Source organism: Peromyscus californicus, unplaced genomic scaffold (genome assembly GCF_007827085.1).
Source record: "Peromyscus californicus insignis strain IS unplaced genomic scaffold, ASM782708v3 Scaffold_9__1_contigs__length_137607984, whole genome shotgun sequence".
In the NCBI taxonomy this organism is placed as follows: Eukaryota; Metazoa; Chordata; class Mammalia; order Rodentia; family Cricetidae; genus Peromyscus; species Peromyscus californicus.
The window spans coordinates 12,420,350-12,434,510 of NW_026294617.1; the positions used below are offsets into that span (position 1 = coordinate 12,420,350).

At 47.3% G+C, this 14,161-nt stretch overlaps 1 protein-coding gene across 3 annotated transcripts in view; it reads right to left on the bottom strand.

Moving 5' to 3' along the window:
* The window catches only part of Zmat3 (zinc finger matrin-type 3), a 28,346-nt gene extending 16,976 nt beyond the window's left edge, over nt 1–11,370 (bottom strand). Inside the window, exons 1-2 of one of the 3 annotated variants that reach the window (XM_052730722.1) lie at nt 11,154–11,370; nt 6,788–7,114 (exon numbers count right to left, since the gene is read on the bottom strand). In XM_052730722.1, coding sequence (XP_052586682.1) covers nt 6,788–7,057 — 270 coding nt within the window. In that variant the 5' untranslated portion in view covers nt 7,058–7,114; nt 11,154–11,370. Of the gene's footprint in view, nt 1–6,787; nt 7,115–10,805; nt 11,105–11,153 lie in introns of those variants that run through there. The other 2 variants (XM_052730724.1, XM_052730723.1) reach the window with 2 other exon arrangements.
* Between the last annotated feature and the right edge of the window lie 2,791 nt (nt 11,371–14,161).

Here is a 14,161-nt window from a genome sequence, read left to right on the forward strand (position 1 = left end):
GCTGTGACTAACAAGAGACCAGAACCACTAATGTAAAACCTTTGTTTTGTTGGGACACTGGATGCTGGTCAGCAGGGGCTGAAAAATCAGCTGTGATTAAGAAGAGACTGGCACCATTGAGGTGAAAAGTCTTCGGGGGAGTGTTTCCTCAGAGTCCGCACACACACAAGCTGTAGTCTAGAGCCGGCCAAGGCTGTACCTCGCACTGGCAGCCTAACTTGGTAACATGTAAGTTTCTCAAGTGGTACTGGTCTTGATGGCATGTAGGGGTCATGGGGAGCAGCTGAGGCTTGGCACTGTGAGAAGTGAGGAGAGGCTACTGGTGAAGGTGAAGCCTCAGTTGTAGCAGAAACCCCAGGACTGAAGGGTCATGAAGAGAAGCTGAGGTGTGTCACCATGTGGCAGAGTCAAAGTCTCTGAAGAGAGCCCAGGACAGGCTTTTTCTGAAGGTATGGTCCATCTCCGGTGGAAACACCAGCACTTTGGAGACTCCAGTGCCATGGGAGGACCACAGCAGCAGCTGTGGAGTGAGCCCGCCTGAGCCTGTGAGACAAGCCGTATGTGCTGTGGACGGCAGAGCCCGAGACCGGCAGCTGCTCAGGCCTTTGGAGCCCAGAAGACCATGAGTCCCAGATGGCGGACACAGAGCTTCATGCTGTCAGACTTCGATCTTGCTTTGATTTTAAATGTTAACTGTGCCCTGGTTCTTTCCTCTGGGAGTAGGAAAGTATTTAACTTTTTTTTTTTTCCCTATTTTACAGGAACCCACAGCTCTGAGGCCCATCTCAGAAAGTCTTTAGATATTTTAGAGGGACTTTGAGCTTTTAAAAGATGTTGAATTTAAAAAAAAAAAAATGGACCTTTAAAGTATTGAAGTATTTTAAAGACTGGGGGACTTTTCACATTACACTATGTTTAAATTATGACATTAATATGAGATTGTGGGGATGAATAAGAAAGGACAGGTTATGGTTTAATAAGTGATGTATGTTAAATGACAAGTGGTCAGTTGTGCTGGTTTTTCGTCAACTTGACACAACTTTGACTATCTGGGAAGAGGGAATCTCAACTGAGAAAATGCCTTCAGAAGATTGGCCTGTAGAGAAGTCTGTAGTGCATCTTCTTGATTCATGATTGACAGAAGGGCCCACCCCACTGAGGGAGGTACCACTCTTTGCAGATGATCCTGGGGTGTAGAAGGTATAAGAAAGCAAACCAAGCAAGCCATGAGGATGGAGCCAATAAACAGCATTCTTCCATGGTCTCTGCTTCAGTTCTTACTTTTTCCCTCAGTGACGGAGTGTAACCCAAAAGTGGTAAGCTGAAATAAACCTTCTCCTTCCTACCCGTCTTTGGTCCTGGTGTTTTATCACAGCAATAGAAACATTAAACCAAAACATTCTAAACAACAGGAACCCATCTCAATGAATCAGAACTTACTAACATAAAATATTCAATTCTCACACTCCTGCAAGGAAAAATAATGTCTTGTGCTTTACAGATGTTGACTAGGGAAAGGTTTTCTGGTCTAAAGCAATAGTCAGGATTCCAGCCCAGATCTGTAGCAATTCCTAAGTGCCTAGACCACTTAGGAAAATGCACAAACCACCCCAAATCCAAAGAGTATTCTGACCATTCCTAGTTCATTTGGGTAAGAAAAATTTGAAAACATAAAAATGAGCTGAGGGCTAGAGAGCTGGTTCAGCAGTTGAGAGTGCTTGCTTTGCAGAGGACCCAGGTGTGGTTCCCAGCACCCACACACTCATCAGTAACTCCAGTCCCAGGGGAGCCTGCATCCTCTCTGACCTCAGCAGGCACTAGGCAAACACATAGTACACAAATATACATGTAGTCAGAGCACACATACACATAAAATAATAAAGTTAATTTGTAATTAAAAAATAAACTGAGATTAGAAACACTGACATCCATGCAATCCTGGACAGTTGATGTTAAACTGTGTCTAAATCTGTGGACTACTGTAATGGAACCAAAATCCTGCAGGCTGAGAATGAATAGGAAGTAAGGGCCTTTATGGTCCAATCATACCAGGCCAAACTCTGAAAACAGCAGAGGGAAGAGGAAAGGGAAAGTTGCCGCTATTTTAATATATACGGGAAGATCCAACCACAGCGTGTGTACATTCCTGAATACACAGAAGCCAGTTGATGCAAAGTGTCTTCCTCTATTGCTCTCCACCGTATTATTGTCTGAGGTTGGATCTCTTGCTGAACCTGGAGCTCACCCTTTTGGCTAGACTGGCTGGGCATCAAGTCCCTGGCATCCTCCATCCCCACTCTTTTGGCCCCCAAGGGCTGGCTGGAGTTACAGGTGAGAGTCACACCCAACTTCTATGTGGGGGCCTGGGATGGGAACTCTGAGCTGGCACAGCACTTCTCCCACTCTGCTGTCTCCCCAGCCCACGTTCTGTTTATCACGACTGGAGACCGCTGCATTTAGCACCAGAGGTCTAAAACCACTCATAGCTTCTCTCAGCAATGTAGCTAACACGACACTCATCAGACACCAAGCACCATCTACCTTTATGATAAACTTCAGAAAAGTGCTCCATGTAACTAGCTCTTGTTCACGTGACTATGCAAATTAGCAGATAAATTTCTAACTTTCAAGGTGGACACTTAGTAAACTTTATTCATGTAATTTGCTTTTTTTTTTTTTTAGTGGCTCAGCAGATAAAGTCTGATAACCTGAGTTTGACCACATACATACATAAATATAAAAATATTTTCTGTTACTCTCCTTCTCAAAGCAGCTCTTCCTCTGGGTATTTATGCTGATGAAATCCTATTATATTTCTTCATGCCAGGCTTGCACTAAGTAATCTGAGCATGCAGATAAATTTCAATGAAACGAAAACTCATTTATCTTCCAAAAATTTGATTTTAAATTAAGTTATAACCAAAGCCATAATTTTAAAACTGAAAAATTAGATAGCCTCATTAAAAAATAAATGACTCAGCTGAGGCTGCTTCGAAGCTAAACGACGGGGCTAAACAGCCTGGGGTATAAACCATCTGTGATGACCACCCAAGGCTCGAGAAGGCAGCCCCTGATTGGGAGCCTCAAGATGTCAGGAGAAATGGAGATGAGGCTGAGGGTGTGTTTACAGAGCGATCGCCACTGTATCCTGAGCACTGGAATGTGATACAGTCGAACTCCAGTTAACAATGGCTGTTTACCACACTGAGCAATATGAAACTTCGATTTCACCGGCATCAGCTCACTAAAGAGGGTTAGGTAATTCAGGGAGTGAATTGTGCGTTCACACAGGGCCTTTCCACTTACAAGCATGTGACTGAAATAACAGATGTATGCCCATGATATCACCCTGAAATAACAATTACAAGGCAGGTTTTTCATCTTGAAATAAAGTTTTACACCTGCCATCTCCTTTCACTGTAAACCACTGGTTTTGCCAGTCTGCACTGGCTGCTCCTCAGCCTCTAATGCTTAGCGGGTCTTCACTCACTGGTGTCACCCTGCCTCGAAGAGCTTTCTTTTTCACCACCCACTGACACCTACTCACTGATCCATCCTTCAGTCTGACATTTTCGTTTTATGAGAACAGGGTCTCAAGTACCCCAGGCAGCTCTGGAGTTCCTGGCTACTGTGTAGCAAGAATGCCTTAAACTGAAGCTCCTTCTGTCTCCACCTCCCAAGGGCTAGAATTACAGGTGCCACCATTGCTGGCTCCAGGCTAACACTGCAATGGTTTCCTTCAACGGTGGGTCACGTTCTCCGTTCCACATGCTCACGCGCTGATTACTTATTCACTCTCGTGCTGACTACTTCTCTCACAGAAATCCAAATCTCAGGCACCAGAGAGATGGCTCTGTCAATAAAACTTTTGGTGCATGAGCAGGAGGGCCTGAGTTCAGATCCCTGACATACACATTTAGTTTCTGTTGGCTCGTTTTGAGACAGGATCTCCCTAAACAGCTCTGGCTAGTCTAGAACTTGCTGTGTAGACCAGGCTAGCCCTAAGGAGAAAGAGAGACAGGCAGTTCCCTAGAGTGCCTAGCCAAATCAGGGAGCTCTGAATATGGTAAGAGACCCCATCTCAGAAAATATGGTGGATAATGATTGAAGAAGACACCCAACATGGACCTCTGCCCTCCAAATACAGTCACACACATGTGCACCCACACACAGGAACATGTACAAACACATACAACATGCAAGAGGTTCTATCACCGTGTAGACACAAGAGTCACAAAAGCAACCCGAGGTAGAAGGATAACCCACACAAACACATTAAAGCCACACATTGCCTCATTTTCCCTAAAAGGTAATAACTATGCAAAGGCAAAAAGCAGGCGTATGCCCAATAAAAATCTAGCTTCAGAGAGCTAAAAATCTTAACTATCCAACTCATCCTTGACTTTTGCAAGTGACTCTTTACGGAAAATGGAGTATCTCACAGGAATAAAGGCAGAGGTGAGCTACATTTATGTCTCTTTGAGATGGGTCATCATAACAGATGCCACCTGAACAGAAGACAGGAAAAGCAGCCCCCAGTATCTGCCATCTCGTGGGGAGCAGCACACAGGGATGAGAGACGGGACTACAGAAGAAAATAGGAAAGAAACACAGAAGCCTTGATTACCCAAGGCTGTGCTAAGATCTGCTGCAATGAATTCCGCCCCACTGCTGGCAGCGGACAGACCTGAACAAGGCAGAGCAACAGACCTTTGCTTCCCAAGGAAATGTTTCTAAGGCAAGATGCAGTGCTCAATTACCCATCTTTAGGATAAAAACAAAATTAAGTAAACAAAAATCTTAAAGTGGAGAAAAGTGTGGGGAGCTGATGAACTCCTGAGTGAGCATGTCTTACTGACATGAGCAAAGCTATGTCAAGGACCCAGTGCCTCAGACTCCGAGGAATGGCAAGGCCTGCCTCAGATCAGAAGGCCTTCCTAGTCCTCTGAATGTGAGCACTAGTGTTTGCAGGGTGTGCAGAAATAATCACCACAATGATGACTGCAGCCTGAGACTGCTCTCCTATGGAGTCCCCCTCCAGGGGTAGCTAACCTGCCTCCGCCTTGTTCCCGCTCTAACGCTGAGTTTTCTGGCCACTGCGTTCTCATGCATTCCCATCAGAGAATCTGCCCACTGGAGCCCAACTTTCCAAACAGCGTCCGTCTTTTCTCCACTCTCTGTCACCTCAGTCAGGTCCACCTGAAGGCAGTGAAGGTCGCAATAGAAAAGTACAGTTTCAGGTGAGAAGAAATACTCCACAGCTAACAGCTTTCTGCCATGTGGTCTCAGCAGGGATAAAAACTAAATCAACAGTGGTCCAGGAGATAAACTCCATTCGAAGGTTTCTGTTTTCAGGTCTCTTTTCTCCAAAAAGGAAAAACATCAAATTGTATACAGACAAGAGTATAAAATAAAAAGAAATACTGGAGGAGAGAGATGGCTCCCCAGGTAAGAGTGTTTGCAGTTCTTGCAGAGGACTGGCAGTTGCTTCCCGGCACCCATAGCAGATGGCTCATAACACCTGCAGTTCCACCTTCAAGGATACACCCTCCTCTTCTGGCTGCTGCAGACACCAACATGCACATGTGTAAACACACAGCACACACACACACAAACACATACCTAAAACTAAAATAAAAATTTAAAAACAAACCCTACATCCTCTCCTAGTTCCCCATTTATTCTTAGGCAATGACACCTTTTATAATGGCCATTTCTACAACCTATTCTACAGAGATAAAATGATTTAAACCTTAATATTCAGTATCAGTTCACTCAGAAGACTAAAAGAAACTAAGGTGTGTTTTTGATGAAGATAAGACTCAGTAATTGAGTACCATATTATTCTCTTATAAAAAGATACCTGTATTTGCCTCAGTTATAATAGGACCCACAGGAAAAGTCTGAAGTAAAAAAGTGTAAGAGTTGTGTGGTAGGTGGCCTTGATGCAAGTTGTACAAACTTCAGAATAATTTTACACTGAACTAATGCAGTTTATTTCTCCTTGGAACCACGGGCAGAACCCACGGTGTGAAACATGATACTCTATTCTCTACCTCTTCTGAGTTTCCCAGTCTCAACTGGTCATACCTGGATAGGTGGCCAGACAGTGCCCAAAATGTTCACCCCATTGACAGCTCCTCCACCCAACACCCACAATGCTCACCCCACTTACACCATCTAACCAACCAGCCCCCCCACCTCCAACCAAAATGCACACCCAACTGACACCATCTGTGGTGGTTTGAATGAAAATGGCCCCCATAGGCTCAAAGGGAGTGGCGCTATTAAGAGGTGCGGCCTTGTTGGAGTAGGTGTGGCTCTGTTGGAGGAAGTGTGTCACTGCAGACAGGCTTTGAGGTCTCAGATGCTCAAGCCAGTCCCAGTGTGGCATTGCTCTTTCTGCTTCCTGCTGATCCAGATGTAGAACTCTCAGCTACCTCTCCAGCACCATGTCTGCCTGCATGCTACATGCTTCCCACCATGACAAGAATGGACTAAACTTTGAACTGTAAGCCACCCCCAGTTAAATGTTTTCCTTTATAAGACTTGCCATGGTCATGGTTTCTCTTCACAGCAATAGAAACCTAAGACACCATCTAAAAAAACAGCACCCAAAATGCTCACCCACTTACAATGATCTAACCAACCAAAACCCAAAACACTTACCCAACTAACACCATTTAGCCAAACAGCACTGGGAAAGTTCACCCCACTGACACCATCTAACCAAACAGCACCCAGAAAGCTCACCCCACTGCCAGCTGCTTTTCTTTCCTTCCCTTACCTGATAGTGTGCCTGGGCTTGCTGAGCGGAGTTCAAGGTGACATTGCACAGTTTGCAGAAGAGGGGCTTACACAGCTCCTCCAGGGCAGAGTCTGGCTCCCCTCCCTTCACTAACTCCTCTTCCCCTGCCAGAGGCAAGGATGTCTCCTGCCCAAAAGGCTTCTGTGGTGGAAGCTGCAAGGTCCTTGTGGACCTGGCAGCCACTGACATAGGAGGAGAGGTCGAGGGCCGCTTAGGTGGAGGAAGCCCGGCCTGCTGCAAGAGAATCATCAGGCAGGAAAGCCACGGGCATAATCCAGTGGGTGAGGAGGGATGGAGTCTTCACACCTAAAGCAGCCAGGGAAGAAACGAAAAACGAGATCTCAGCAAAACGACCTAGAAAGGACACCCAAGTCTTTCTCCTCTCTAACCCCACCTTTGGGGGCATCTCTCCTCAACCTCAGCCTAGCAGACTTTCCCTGTCTGGTTATCCCCACTGACATAAGGTTATCCTCTGAGCAGAGCTCAGAGATTTGCATTTATTTTGCTTGGCTCAGTTCCAAATGCCATCCCTCTGGCCATGGGCATTAGCAGCATTGCATCCACGTCCAATTAAGTTGAAAAGTCACATGGCTGGAATTCAGCATCAAAGGTCATCCGAACCCCTTCCCTCTGGAGTGCTGAAACACTCTTGATGGTAATATGCATCACCAGAAAAACAAACAACTAAACAAATAAATAAACAAGCCAAAAAGAAAAAAAGAAAACCCACCCAAAGGATGCCAAAGAGTAGAAAAGATTATCACCTCTGAGAATCTCTTTCCTTTTCTTTCAGGTATTTTTGTCTTATTTGTTTTTACCGCATGTGACTATGTGTGTGCACCACGGCACAAGCTCTTCCTCCACCTGTACACACACGTGTACCTAAGGGGCGCAGCAAGCACTTTACCACTGAGCCACATCACCAGCCACCAGTTTTTAAAGACAGGGTCTCACGTAGCCCAGGATGGTCTCACGTAGCCCAGGATGGCCTCAAATTTGCTATGCTGAGAACTTTAACTCTTGACCTTCCTGTCCCCACCTCCCAAGTGCTGGAATGACAGTCCTGTGCTGCCACACCCAGCCACAAGCAGAGCTTAAGGCATTTCTACAACTAGTTGAAAGGTGGGTGAAATCTAGGAAGAGAGCTGCATTCCGTCTCCTCTTGAGCAGCCAACAACAGCTAAGCTCTGCAAGGTGGAGTTGACAGCCTGTGGACCTCCGATGGCACAGTGTGCTGTTTTGCTTTTGTTTTTAAGTTGAATTAGTTGTCAATATTTAAAAATCAAAAGCTTCACAGAATCTAGCAATGAAGGATAATCTGGCAACACTACACCCACGTCCTCCATTGCACATAACCACCTGTTTGGTGCCAAAAACATCATCCTCCATACCCAGGCCAGCCTTGGGGGTGGGGAGGGCCTCAACCCTACTCAGGGCATTTCGCAAAGGCCTTGTGACTCTACTCCATACAGCCTTAGACTATACTGCTGAGGCCCTTGTAAAACCAAAGTATCTTCTCCATCAGGAGGTAAATCATCCAATCAAGATAAAGCATCCAGATTGAAAAATGTCCAACCGAGTAATGAACCACACTGTCCTAAGCCCTATGGTGACTTATAGGCCATTTGTATCATTCCCCTTTCTTACTAAATAAGGATATACACAGTGATGGTTATAATTTCATTTGTCAATTTGACAGGATCTGAATTACCTAGAAAAGGCATCTCAATGAGAGGTGACCCAGATTAGGATGGCTGTGGACGTGCCTAAAGGGATTTTCTTAATTAGGTTGAGCTGGGAAGACCCATCCTAAAAGTGGGTAGTACCACTGCATGGTTCAGGATGGCATCAAAAGGAGAGAGAACCGAACACTCACATTGCTCTCCTGACTATGGGCCCGATGAGACTGCCCCTGCATGATAGTGTGACCAGCTGCCTCAGGCTCCTGCTGCCTAGGCTATACCACTATGGTAACTATGCCTTAAACTGTAAGACAAAATAAATAAACCCTTTCTCCCTTAAGTGACTTTTGTCAGGGTATTTTATATTGGCAACAAAAAAGAAACCAAGGCACTCTCTGAAAGGTTTCCATACCCGATATTGAATTTCTCCACTGACTCAATAAATCAGATCAGGCTGAATTAAAAGTCCAGGTTTAATGAGCAAAGCACCCCCCTCCCCCTGGGTGATCCTGGGGGGAGGGGAGGAAGGAGCAGGAGAAAAATCACATGGCAGGTCTAGGGACCCTGTCTTAAATACCCTGTGGGCTTGGTCTTGAGAATCTCTGGTGGCAGAGCTGACCCTTGGTGGGCTTTCTGAAGAGCAAGGTCTGGAATGGGAGGTGTGGGGCCGGAGCAGAGATTCCCAACACTCTCTATTCTGTTTTCTTCAGAAAATACCCACTATGTCCCACTCCTTCTTCAACTTTCCCTGATTTCTCCTGCTCCCCAATCAGATGGCATCTTTTAGTTCTGACCACCATAGGAAAGATCCTTCAAGTTTTCCAGATTCTAATTATCTAAATTAGAAGCCTTATTTCAAAGTCTACACTTTCCTCCACTCTCACTATTGTTAAAACTCTTCTTGGTCAATAGGATGTGGTGTCTTCAGCTGCTGAGGTTTCTGTCTGGAATGAAGATGTGTAGGCTAGGGTGGTAACAGGTTTACTAAAATGACTCAAGGACTCTTTAAAAAGTAAAAGTCTATTTAGCACATTTGGTAAACACACAGTGAGAAAAAGCCACTGACTGGAAAGTCATATAGTTAATAGCAAGATGAATAGATGGTTAGTCATAGAATTTAACAGTACTTTTCATTAATTGTAATAGCTAGAAAAGGATAATATTCAACTGCCCATATCTCTGGAAGCACAAAGAAAAGTGATACAGATTTGGAACATTTAAACAATAAGTTTCTCTGAAACAGTATTATTTCTCCCAAATAAATAAAAGGCATCCAAAAAGCAAAGATGATTATGGATACTGGGGAGGTGGGTAAGGAAACTCAAGGAATAAAACCATCTTTTAAAATAGTTTAACTGCTCAGTCATAACTGACTGTGTCGTTCACTAACTTGTCACACACATTCTGTTAGGTCATGGATGCTGTTAGGTCATGGCGAAAGGACAGAGCAGGGTACCAAAACATCCGGATAAGGAAAATCAGCAAAAATACACAGGGAACTGAAGCAGCCTACAGCCAAGACATGCCTGGGCTTGTTTCTTGCACGCTTACTCCCACCTGAGGAAACCCTAGCATGCGTTGTCCCCACTGTGACAAACAGCTTTCCAGCAGAAGCAAGGCCCTCCTCAGGGCAGAGGCACAAAAGGCCTAATTCCAGAGCAAAACATCGGTGGGGGTGGGGTGGGGGTGTTTACAGTGCAAGCTTGCCCATCACTACACTTTATCTTCATAATGTTCAAAGAAAGGGTAGAGACCTCAAAAATATTGCTGCTATATTTAATAATCAACATAAGGCTAACCCCCGCTCAAAAAAAAAAATCTATAGGCAACAATCACAACAGGTATTACATTTGGGTAATAAATAAAAACAAGGCTTCAGTGAATGCACAAATTCTGAATAGAGAGACCCATAACACTCGGATCCGTTCAAACTGCTGCATTAATTTAAGAGACTAATTTAGAAGCCGATATAAAAATACTTCTCAGATCTTAAAATCCATCCGATTGGACGCGTGCAATGGCATACAAGAAGGATGCACAAGGCTTGATGTCCTAATTTGGAAGGGAGCTAAGAAGACACTAAAGAAAAATCACAGCTCCATCATGTACCGGTTTAAGTAAAATGAATGACCACAGCACACGTTTCCATGGCTGGGTTGGGGCCTACTCCTCTCAGGCTGTAGTGCAAACAGCCCTCCCCTTGGCAGAAATGGACCCAGGGAAAAGAAGAAAATCCAGGAACAGGTTCCCGGCGTCCGCGTAAAGTAGGGAAGGCTCTCCCTGGGTATTCTAGAGAAGAGAAGAGAGAACCTTACTCAGAGGTCACCACAACGCGGCAGGCAGAAGAAAAAGCAGCACCCCCGGAGGCTGTTCTACATCCCAGAAGGAGGCTGAGACCGGGAGGAGGCCGTGGCGACCCGGGCTCTGCTCCTAGGACTCAAAGCTGCGCCCCTGCAGCATCGCCCCCGCCTATGCCATTCCTGGGCTGGGCGCGCACACACGCACTCGGGTCCCGCGCCGATGCCGGCGGGGAGCACCGAGTCGCCGAGGCGGCTGCGCGAACGGCTGCGGGCTCGGGCTCGGTGGCCCGCCGGACGCCGCGGGCGAGGCTGACACGCGCACACGGACGCAGCCGCGCGGACGGACCCGCGCTCCGCACTCACCGGAACCGGCAGGCCGCGGCCGCCGCGCGCCGCTGCCCGCTCCACGACCACTTTCCGCGCTCGCCGCCGCCGCCCGGCCGCTCGGCTGCTGGAGGTTGACTGTCAAAAGTCGGTCGGAGCGGAGCCACCGGGAAACAGCTGCAGGAAGTGACTGCGGAACCGGGAGGCGGCGGCGGCGGCGGCGGCGGCGGAGGCGGAGGCAGGGCTCCCGGCGGCGCCACTGCGCATGTGCATAGGCAGCGGCGGCTCCCGCAGACCCGGGGCGCGGGGCAGGTGCTGGACGGCGACGCGAGAGCATACAGTGCCCGGGCACAGATGGCTCCTCTGAGCTGCCCCAGCCTACCCTGAAAGCGATGCGGGCAGAAGGCTGGCACAGCCTAGTAGGAGGGCGGAGGTTCTCGTCTGGGACCTCGGAAACTACTCTGCCTGCGCCTCCGCCCAGAGATGTATGGAAGCAGCGCGACCCAGGCCTCACAGGGCTGCAGAACCCGCACAGAGGACCTCCGCTCACCTGCACGAGGCTGGGAGAGGATACTGCCTCCTGACCCTCGCAGCCTCACCTGCGGGACCAGACGGGCAGCAGACGCCTCCGGGACATCTTCAAGAGAGACGCTAAAATGGATTGCAGCCCTAGGGTTCTGCTGGCAGAGTACCTTCTAATTCTGCATGTGATTACTTGTGTGGTGTCCGGGTTTTTCTCCTTGGACAACATGACACAGATTTTTCCATTTACCATCGGCAGAGTATGGTTTCGCAGCATCAAGTACTTTTACACTGTGTGCGGTTATTGTGTAATCATAAACTAAAATGCCAAGGAGGTATGGTAAGATATGTCCTAGTAGCAGGCCGACTTATGCAGGAAATTAAGGCTCTGTGGCTGGAGCATGCGCCATCCAGTACCAATAACAACTCAGTACTTGCTTTGAATATTCGAGGGCTGTTCAGCAGACACACGAAGCTAATGTGCACCAGCCATTGGGAAAAGTAACCCACCATCCAGATGTGTAGTGCACGAGCAGTATATGTGAAAATATCGTCTTTAAAATAACAGAGTAGACATGCATTTCCTATAAGGCCTCAGCCAGTCCCAGGACTTTACCAGTCATACTTGTTAGCTGGGATCATGCCTAGGCCCTGGCTGACCTTTCTCGGCCCTAATCCTCATTTCCACTCATAGGCCCATAGTAGTTACACGTCCTGTCTTATGATAAAATGGCTAACAAAGACAACTGAAGAAAAGAAAGGTTAGTTTTGGCTCACGGTTTGAGGATGCAGTCCATCACAGCAGGGAAGGCATGAGGGCAAGAGAAGGGCAGCTGGTCATGCATGCCCACAGTCAGGAAAGGGAGGAGCTGCTCAGCTGCTTCCTGTCTATGGGGTGCCGCCGCCCACATTCAGTTAACCAGATTGGCAGTCTGTGTACTGTCTGCCCCAGGCCCATGATCTCACTTTACCTCTGTGATTTAGTTCAGCCTGTCCTGAGCGTCCAATGCCTTTCTTCTCCCTGTCCACTCCTCTCACAACCTCCCATGGTGTTCTCAATGCACCACCATGTTGATTCCTCACATTTTAAATTTCTTATATACACCATCTGCCTTAAACTCCTTGAGTCCAGGAAGAAACAGGTCTTGGGAGTTTTCAGATGATATTTTATGGTTTTATGCATGTATTTATGTCAGGATAAAAATCTAGAAATTGAATGTAGGGACCTCATCCTCTAGTTCATACACGCACATACACTCAATACTGTTTTGCTTTGTTTGCTACCCCTGACCTTACACTCACCTCAGACAGCTGAAGCATTTCCTTCCCTGACCCAGGAAAAAGTAGGCAATCCGAAGATACTTGTTCCATAGACATGTAATTCTCATTGCAGAGACAATGGTCCCGTAAATCAGAGCCTTCGTTGAGCATCACTGAATCTTACGAGTTTCAGCACACGCATACACGCATATACACACACACACACACACACACACACACACACACAAAATAGATAAGTGAACGCAAAAGAAGCAGTCACAAACTATTCTGTAGGACAAAAGCAAATCTCGATATCTCGATGACGTGTGGTCACAGCTTACTTGTGTGACCGTGCGCTGACGGTGAGCTGGCTGAAGGCACACCTGTATAGGACTTGGACAATTCCTGAAACAAATGAGAGGATCGGAAGCACTAGTGGAAACCAGTGGAGTCGCTTAAAGCTACATGTCACAGTGTGACACTGATGTGTTATGGTCTGTCCACACAGATCCCAATAGCCAAAGACACTCCTGCCACTAAACCTCAAGCCAGTACGGCCATCTCTGCCTGCATGGGCATTTGGCATGGTGATGGGCGGCAACGGAGATGGATCATTCCAAACGAGAATATAATCTGGGGCCAGCGAGATAAAGTGGGTCTTTGCTTTCCACCAAGCCTGGTGTTGTGAGTTCCATCCCTGGGGGGCCCACACAGAAGCCAGGTGTAGTGGCGTGCACCAAGCCTGGTGTTGTGAGTTCCATCCCTGGGGGGCCCACACAGAAGCCAGGTGTAGTGGCGTGCACCAAGCCTGGTGTTGTGAGTTCCATCCCTGGGGGGCCCACACAGAAGCCAGGTGTAGTGGCGTGCACCAAGCCTGGTGTTGTGAGTTCCATCCCTGGGGGACCCACACAGAAGCCAGGTGTAGTGGCATGCACCAAGCCTGGTGTTGTGAGTTCCATCCCTGGGGGACCCACACAGAAGCCAGGTGCAGTGGCATGCATCTGTAATCCCAGCTCTGTGATGGTGAGATGGGAAGCAGAAACAGCTCTCAGACCAGCTGGGCTGGAGTATGCAGCACAGTAGGAGAAAAGAGAGAGACCCTGCCTCAAAGTGGAAGGTGAGAAATGATTCCCCAAAACTACCCTCTGACCTCCACAACAGGTCTGTGTTCACTCACACACACAGTAATAGTAATGGTAATAATTGTTTTACAAATGTGGGCAGTCGCCGGGCGGTGGTGGCGCACGCCTTTAATCCCAGCACTC